General features: G+C 39.5%; 1 protein-coding gene across 10 annotated transcripts; it reads right to left on the bottom strand.

Annotated features, from left to right (window-relative positions):
- Positions 1-250: 250 nt before the first annotated feature.
- On the bottom strand, positions 251-8,718 carry LOC123098111 (bZIP transcription factor 1-A-like). 10 transcript variants are annotated; one of them, XM_044519995.1, is made up of 16 exons: positions 8,448-8,718; positions 6,645-6,713; positions 5,767-5,834; positions 5,212-5,305; positions 5,083-5,142; positions 4,836-4,940; positions 4,454-4,537; positions 4,316-4,375; positions 3,933-4,102; positions 3,811-3,862; positions 3,104-3,146; positions 2,669-2,931; positions 2,492-2,569; positions 872-997; positions 713-788; positions 251-629 (listed from the first exon to the last, which is right to left on the bottom strand). In XM_044519995.1, the coding sequence occupies exons 4-15, from the start codon at positions 5,266-5,268 to the stop codon at positions 741-743; spliced, it is 1,146 nt and encodes a 381-aa protein (XP_044375930.1). In that variant the 5' UTR covers positions 5,269-5,305; positions 5,767-5,834; positions 6,645-6,713; positions 8,448-8,718; the 3' UTR covers positions 251-629; positions 713-740. The 10 variants fall into 10 exon arrangements, with proteins under 10 accessions (XP_044375930.1, XP_044375934.1, XP_044375928.1 ...); XM_044519999.1 differs by having other exon boundaries at positions 5,212-5,298; XM_044519993.1 differs by having other exon boundaries at positions 5,212-5,834.
- Between the last annotated feature and the right edge of the window lie 338 nt (positions 8,719-9,056).

Genomic DNA, 9,056 nt, shown 5'->3' with positions numbered 1-9,056 from the left:
AAAATTGAAGAGTTGTGTGTCTGAAACTACCGACATGCACTAATAGTATTTGACATAGATTTGCAATGGGAATCATGTAGCTGAAACTACTGACATTTTCAGAAACAACATTAATGGTACAAGCAGAATTCCTGTAACACCATCTTTCAGTGGTACTCCCTCCATTCCAAAATAAGTGTCGTGGTTTTAGTTCAAATTTGAATAAACCACCACTTATTTTGGAACAGAGAGAGTATGATGCAAGCAGGAGTGCATAATTCCTTCAATACCACTTATCACTCAGTGCAGTATACACATTGGTAAGTAACTCTGAATGTTATAAATCATCGCTATAGCAAAGCATCAGTTCAGGTCAACCAGCAGCTCTACAACAAGCATCTTATAAGCTAATCCCGCAAAGTCTCAAATATAACTTGGGGATCTTTGCATACTGCTAAGGTAGCATCTCACATAAAAGCAGGAAAAAAAACACACCATAGAGCACCGCAGCTGCCACGACTGGAAGAAGAAGAATCTGTAGCCATCATGTTGAATCCTATGATACAATCCTACCATCTCAGCCAAAAATCTAATTGCACACATGAACACCTCCTAATTATCTCCGGCCTATCATGTCACCTCCAATTTATCTGAAAAGGTGCAAGAAATATTAGGTTCCATGCTCTCTAATGGCAGTGGCAGCTAGTACAAAGTAGTTTTATGCCTGCCTTACATCAGCAGTCAGAAAGCGAGGCCCTGCTTCACAAGTTTCCATTTGGTTTCTCACTATCAAGCGCTTTAAGCTTTTCCTGCAATCGTTAGGAACGTCTCACATATATATTAACTACCAGCTTTGAGGATCTACACAATAAAAACATAACGAAAAACTTACATGTAAAGATGTATTTTCTGAGGTCAAGTTATCACACTTCTCCTGAAGTTGTTTCAATTCTTCCTTAAGTGAACTGTTCTCCTGCTTCAGCAAATCAGCTCGACTGGCTACTTCCTCCCATTCAGCCTGTGCAGTATAACACCATTTATAACGCAACATATATAATACATTCTGGTTCAAAAAAATAAATACAACAGAAGTAAATAGTAAATTTGCATTAAGGCGTCCTTTGGCATAAAGGAAAAATGTACAAATATTGGAGGATCGAATCCCTATAGGAAACTTCCCATGGTGCAGTCTGGAACAAACAAATAGCTAGCTCATCAGGATTCCCCTGAGAAATGGCCTCATAAATTGGAGGAAGATTAACATTATATCTTACCTCATGTTTTCTCTCTATTTTATGTCTACAATTCCTGCATTCTTCGTGTCTATATTTTTGAAGTTTTTCCCGTGTGCATGATTACACCAATATTCCCATGGTTTTTCTATTAATGTGTTCGTAAATTATTGTAATCCAAATATACCAGTTTCCACAGAAATAGCATGACATTGCATATTTAATTTGTGCCAGTGTACACCCAGCCATGGCATCATTTTGTGTACAGCAGTTTCGGATATCCTTAGCAGGAAAAGTAGATATGGTTGGTAACTTGGTATGCTAGCAAAGCAAAAGTTTGCAGTAAGCCAAAACAACCAACTATGAACCAATCATGCAGGTATTAGAGCTAGGGAATAACCAAAAAAATACATAGTCGACCTAATTTTTTTATCAGCAGGATTTTTATCATGTTTTCATCTACACGCATAACTTCAGGAACGAATGTGTGGTGAAAAGTTGAAGATGTGTCTCAAGTAAATCGCTTTTAACCCTAAGAAAATGTAGGTACCAGTTTTTATCAGTTATTCAAATGCGGTAATCCATATTGTCTCTATGATCCTGCTTCTGACACACACACTTTTTTCAGACAATGTTTGCACATATTTGTTCTTCAAAAAAATCAGTTTATGCCATCCATTGAAGATAGTACAGAAAACACCATCGCCAGACTGATGGCAAAGTTTGCAGGCACACATGTATGCCGAAAATGATCGTGCATAATTAGAAATTATTTCCATGGAGTCAATAATAAGTCCAAACAACATCCCCAGCTCACTGCTGTTTAGGCTAGATTTAGGTACACTTCACTAGTTTAAAACTTTATACTGGCCAGGTACGCTACAATAACTAGACACCAGATCTAATAGTGGTCATTTGCAGTTGATGAACTATACTGCACTGAACTTATTAAAAAATCCATTGTGAAAAAAATCCATGAGAGCAGGAAAGACTTGGTTAGCAAAATGGTAAAATAGGCAAACGCAGGCTATGCAAACGGGATTGTCATAATCTACCGCAATGCCAAATACAATCTTATGCAGCCTATCTGAAGTCAATCCTGAGCTATCTCCTCATCTTATTGCAGTCTGCAACTAGAGAACCATCACCAACTGGTTCTTTTCTCCAACAACTTGGTCTCTCCTAGATAAGCTATCAACAGTCCAAACTATCCAGACCTGCTTGCACGTGCCAACAAATAATACTGAACCGTTCATCTGAATTATGCAAAAACTACAGACCTGCTTGCGCAATCTAGAGCGACGAGCTGATTCCCTGTTTGATTGCTTCCGTTTTTGTTTCTTCACTTCTCGTTCATCCTACATTAACAAAAAAAAGCATACCTAAGAAAAAAGAAGTGCACGGCAGGGCCCTGAGATAAAATAACCATGAGAACTAAAGCCTAAATAATAACAGACCTGTATGACCGGATCACTGAGAACGATATCACGAGAATTTGATGAAGGAGCTGATGTCGGTGCAGCGACAGCTTTGCCATGCATAGGTACAGAAGTAGGAGCACCCCAGTAATCCATTCCCATGTTTACACCAGTTGCTTGGCCAGGCATGGGAGGGGGAACAGGCCAATATGGCATCATAGGGTTAAGCACAACTGGCCCAGAAGATACTTGTGTGGGCTCAACTGCCGTGCCCTGAGCAGTGACTCCTTTATTGCTAGCATCTGGCCAAAAGAAACAATCAGATTGTAGTTGTTTCCTAACAAGGAAAGCTTGGCAACTAATATATATGCATTTCAAAACAAGAATCATAGTACTTCCTCAATCCTTTTCTCCCCACTTCCCAACAAGTCACCGAGTACCTTTAAATATTACATTAGAGATTTGAGGACCTACCATTAGTTGGGCCCTGCTCAGAACCATCCTTTGTGTGTGAACCCTGCAGGCAAATTATTCGTTTATGTCGGTCTTAGGTAAGCATGATGACGGTAATATCGACCATACAGGACAAGAAAGCATCTAGTTTGTCCATCGACTAGCAGGATAACCACATGTTTCAAAAGACATGAACAACATTGGCCATGATAAATTTTATACAACTACCAAAGATGCATGCAGCATAAGGAGGGTGACCAACAATCAATATTAACATGGAGTCGAATATATTAACATCTGTTAAGAGGTGCTGGGCATGGGTAACAATCAAGAATTCAATAGAAGGGCTACCAATCAATTCTTCAGGATTGTCACAAAAAATAGAGCTGGATAATCATTGGTCAGTATCCTCTTAACCAGGATTCACGTTCCTGGATTTAGCAAAAGGCCTGCAGCCCGACCAGAAGCATAATCCAATTGATTCGGTCAGTTTCCCACTTCGCTATATAGAATGAGTGTGCAACGCTACCAAATAGCACCTCTATATGTACTGGATCGGCGGTGTAGGTGTCATCTGGCAATAGTCGAAGATCGGAAAGTTTGGTGGTTTCTCATGCCAAACAAGGAGAACAGTGAAAAAAAAGTAGGCTGTTTTGGAATCTGTACCAGATTACTAATGAGCTTAATGAAGATAAGCATAAAAAGGTAAATATGATGAAATGACATACACTTTTAGAATTTGTACTGCTTCCTCCAGAATAACTTCCACTTCCACTCTCGCTGCAGATCACATTAGTGAGGACTCATCACCTATCCATTAGAAACACATGAACGGAATAAAAAGAATTACCTTTGTGAAGAACCTTCATTGGAGGATGACACTAAAGGTTTTGCAGGTGGCGTTTTATCTTTTACTGTAACTACATCCAGACTACCTAAGCTTCCTTTGGATCTCTTCAGGGGAGTCTTCCGCTTATTTTTGTTTGACTTATCTGTCTCTGACCCTCCAGCACCAGGTGTCTAAAATGATGAAACAGAACGGGAAATTTTAAAATATGAATGCCTATGCGGCATAATAATAGAATAGTGATAATCGTTAAGTAACAAGTTTGACAGCAATGCTTCCAGAACCAAAATATAGGACTCTAAGAATAAACTTCTGAAAAGTATCAGGTGAAATTATTCTTTTGTTCTACCAAGCAATAGAGCGGCTAAATGATGTCAATAACTTACAGGAGTTTGAACTGTCCCATTTGGTGCTTGAACAGGATATGGGCTGTATGGGTGTGAGCCCTGATGTGGAAACATTTAGAGCCATACAGAAGCATGATAAAATTACACAGCCAAGTAAAATGTAAGAGAGTGGACTACCGGTGGCATAGGTGCCTGCTGATATGGTGTGCCTTGAGCATACATCGTTGCATATGGTGGCGGTGTCCCGTAAGGAGGCATCATCTGCCAGCAGATGAAATTACATGTTAAAATACTGTTCACAAGACTTTCAGAGGTTGTACTAGCTAATAATGTATTTCATAAATAGTAGCAAACCCTATGACTGAAGATTAAAGGATCTGCCTAACTCGCACATCCATGGAGAAGTTCATCTCGTCAGTCATGATTTTGCTTGAACTAGTTAACTAACATAATTCTTGAAGAACAGATTAAGGGATAGTAGCCACTAGCCAGCCAGTCATGGTTTACAACATTATGTCAAAATAATAGTAATTCAACACTACAAATATACATAATGTACCTGTGGACCCCACATATATGGATGCCCCTGAGGACTTGGAGCCACCGTTGAATGAAAATAAGCCGGCGGGGTCATTTGAGCCGTACCAGGGACATTATAGTATGCCTAAAGATGTATGCTGGTTGTTAGAATAATAAAATAATCTAGAACTAAATACGTCTAGATACATCCGCTTTCGCGACAAGTAATTCCGAACGGAGGGAGTAGATCATTAGAAAGGAATGCAGGATAGTCTCATTCTAAGAACCTGAAACTGGGACCAGTCAGGATATGCTGTAGGAGGATTAGTAGGTGTACTCTGTTCATTCTGAAACAAGTAAAACAAGGTAAGATAGTGACAATAATTACTCTTGGAGTTTAGATTGTTCACACAGACCTGTGATGTCGACGATTTCTGGGATTTGGACCTAGTGGCCACATCTCCCTTTCCCATTATTATTTCCTCGCCTTTAGTCCCTTCTTCCTTTCACCTCCAAAGTTGCAAAAAGTAAAATGGGGTTTTCCCTTTATAGCAAGAGAAAACAACTAGGGTTCATGGCTATAGGCAACACATAATAAAGTTCATGAAAAATCAACAATTATCAAATCAAGGACCTAGACTAACATTAAAATCATCTCCTATCTGCGAAGAAGGAACAAGGGAGATTGACACTACCCAGACAAGAAGTACATTGGAAATATCTAGGTGTGACCTACAAAAGGTATAAGCACCGTCAAGTGGAAAATTCTACATACCAACAAAGGGTTCAAATCCAGATAGTGTTGTTAAACACTCCAAAACTGTTTCAAGTGAAAATGTACATTTTACGAGAAAAGCATGTGACGTACCAGGTTAGCACTTTTCAATCAACCAAAAAAAAGGACAGACCCAGTGCTAGAAGTTCCCACACCAGGTGGGGTCCGGAGAGGGATTATAAGAGGTAGGTCTTACCCCTGCCCAGTGCAATGCAGAGAGGCACAAGTGGGGAGTACTTCACCACTGCCTGTCCTGTCCTTTCGCTTTTCAATCGAATATGGAAAACAATAGTTCTGAGAATCAGCTATAATGGGAAGAAAAAAAAATGAGCATCTACAGCAATATGTGTATAATTAAAAATTCATTCTATTCTCTCCGATATGACCCAACATAAAAATATTACTTCCTCTGATCCAAAATAAGTGCTGTGGTTTTAGTTCAGTATATATTTTATCACCCCAAGTGCAGCTTCTGAGATTTGGAACACCGAAAAAGGTTAGTTCTTATTTGAGACTACTAAACTTGACAAATATACACAAACAACAGCAAAACCACAACACCTCATTGATTCTCCAACCCACGTACTCAGACATACATATGGAGTGATTCACAGAACCTTTCCACAGACACCTCATTGATTTACCATACATCATTTAAGTAATCATGTTCACCAGCATTACTACAACTCTACTGGCACTATATATACCATAGAGGCGAGAGGCTTTGGGTGAATCATAATAAAACCACATTCCGAGTAAAAACAAACAAAACACTCACATAAAAATTCAGAAGCGGTCTTACGTCACTCGCCTTAATGGCTTCATCTTCAGTTATATCTTTCATGGCGCTTAAACCAAATCTACCTCTTGCCCGAGTGAAATTAAAAAGTAATAATTTAGGCAAGCAAGGAGGCTAGATCATGGTGATACAAATATTTCAAAGAAGATAGAAATTTGGCATTGCCAGAGCATCGGAAATCCAAAAGTGTATCGGAACTATAGAAAGCTAACTTACATGAAAGAAATCCATGAAGTAAATGGCGAACAAATAAAGGTAAGGTAGCAGCTTCCTACCCACAGGCACCTTTGTTCTTTTATGTGTCCTTCGTTTCGTTGATGGAGCGATGGAATCTCTAACCAGACCTGAACGCCACAGGGAGTTTTCTTCTTTATTACAAAGAATATCATAGAATGTATTGATAACATTTGCTAAAAAAACAAAAGATAGAAACACTAATTATATCTTGCTAAAAATAAACATTAACTATAATGTTCCAGACTAGCAATGCACAAGAAACATCTGTATCCATAGCATGATTAAATTTATACCACGAATATCCAATAAGATAGCAGCGTTACCACCATTAAGCAATTTGTCAACAGACTAGTTTCACAGGGTTCATCATCAGAGTCTATAATGGGGGTCCAGAACTATACATCATGATGGTGAACATTCAGAGCAAAAACTATATAAGGGCCATCATAATTTGCTAATTGGGCTCCTGCTTACTCTTAAGTTGTCCTGGCAATGAGATATAGGCATAACTTGTAGATGTTGATGGTAACTATTTAAGGAACAACTTAGGGTGCCATCATCATCCAGCTGCATTTAGCAGTTAGCATTATGGGGTCTATCATCATTCATCAGCTATTATTTTTAATAGTTGTAGTAATTTACATATTTCTTCATGCAAATTAAGGGGAGATGAAATGTCAAGATAGCTAGCCTTTGCCCAAAAGAATTTGCATAGCGTGGATAAGGGGTTGACTCGTGCAGCCAGCATAGTCAACAGCAGGGGCCTCGACAGCATCATGGTGACACATCGCAGAGCAGACAAAGGTGAGGCCGTCAGCCTACCAGAGATGGATAAGGTACACAAACATGCTCTCTGTGCTAAAGTATCCAAGCACAAACTCAACTACTCCATCAGCAAGTAGTAGACACCTCAAAACAAGTTCTCCCTGTGTTACTACCCCATTCCAAACTATAAGGTGTATTAGTTTTTCCAAAAGTCAAACCTTCCTATGCTTGACCAAGTATATAGCAGAATTTCCACATCTACAATTATTAAATAAATATAATATGAAAATATATTTCATAGTTAATCTATAATGATATGATATTATATGCATTGATGTTTTCTCTATAGATTTGGTCAAAGTTAGAGAAATTTGACCTTTTGAAAAACTAGTCACCTTATATTTTCAAACAGAGAGAGTAGAAACAAAGAACTCTACTTCAATTCGATGTTTCATTTCCCTAGAACCACAAAGGTCTCAGCTTCCCACTACATTCCTTAATTCTTTGAAGTAATGAAGCCAAGAGAGTATTGTTCTTGAACCATACTCTGGTGAGTAGGCGATCCACAAAGCAACAGAGAACACCAGACCAAGCAACAACAGTATTTACCATTTATTTTTATTTTTATTTTTATAGTTGCATTCCTGGATAGCTACCTGTTTCAAACAAAGTGAGCGAACCAACTGGTAGAAATAAATATATAAATTTCATTGTGACTGGGAATTAAGTATTTAACGCACTTAAACCTGCTCGGGTATTCACAATACATGATTAAGTACGCAATGGGCAACGTCCTGTCAAAGTGACACAGCACCAACAGCACTAAGTAATACGCGTCAGAACAAAATTAACCAACGGGAGAAACAGAAATCAAAGTCTACGGAGCACCATAAGAAAGAATGGCAAATCCAGGGATCCTGAGGAGCAATTCCACACGACAATCCACGAAATTGCTCCCGAACACCACGCAGATCTAAGTAGCACCCCTAGCTGGCCCCGAATTCAGGGGCGGGTTTGGATTCGATTGCTCACGGGCGAGAGAGAACAGAGCAAATCCGACAAGGCTAGGGCTTTACCAGAAGAATGAATCAGCGGGGACGGATCTCGGCTCCACGCCGGCCCGGTGGAAGGGGGCAGAAGAATTCCGTGGAGGCGGCGAGCTTGCTTCGGCGGCAGGAGGCCCGGAGGCCGTGGAATTGGGAATTCTGGGTGGAGGCGTGGCGCATGTATGGAGATGGGAAGAGAAAATGGTCTGAACGCACTCCAATCGCAACGTCGGACAGACAAACAGGAGAGGAGGGCGCATAAAAAGAGGAATCGAGTGGCGAAGCGTGGTGTTTTACTACTTGTCCAATTCCTTTCCCTTTTTTCTTGTCCTGGAGTAATGGCTAACTTTTTCAAGATTTTTTTTCTTTTGAAAAGATGGGCCAGTGGTCAGATTGTAAATAAATTTTGATTATATAGTTGTACTACATAATTTTGGTGTGGTTAACATGTACTGCTTAGTGTATCAACAAATAATGATAGTTAATATAAAAAATCATAGTTTTTTTTGCGAGGAAGAAATAATTGTAGCTGATATCGGGAGCGACTAACCAATGGGCTAGTGCGCACTTACTTACTGACCGGTGTCGATTCCATACATCTCGCCCGACAATATTCTGTTTTCGGGTTGGACTCTGTTG

This window comes from Triticum aestivum, chromosome 4D (genome assembly GCF_018294505.1).
Source record: "Triticum aestivum cultivar Chinese Spring chromosome 4D, IWGSC CS RefSeq v2.1, whole genome shotgun sequence".
Classification (NCBI taxonomy): Eukaryota; Viridiplantae; Streptophyta; class Magnoliopsida; order Poales; family Poaceae; genus Triticum; species Triticum aestivum.
This window is presented reverse-complemented; position numbering and strand designations above follow the sequence as displayed.

Bases quoted from the DNA above. Each gene is read 5' to 3' on its own strand.
- LOC123098111 (XM_044519993.1), bottom strand. From the start codon at position 5,268: ATGGGAAAGGGAGATGTGGCCACTAGGTCCAAATCCCAGAAATCGTCG. The intron at 3,863-3,932 runs GTAATTCTTTTT...TGTGATCTGCAG, and splicing joins AATGAAGGTTCTTCACAAAG to CGAGAGTGGAAGTGGAAGTT. The intron at 789-871 runs GTAAGTTTTTCG...TAACGATTGCAG, and splicing joins CAGAAAATACATCTTTACAT to GAAAAGCTTAAAGCGCTTGA.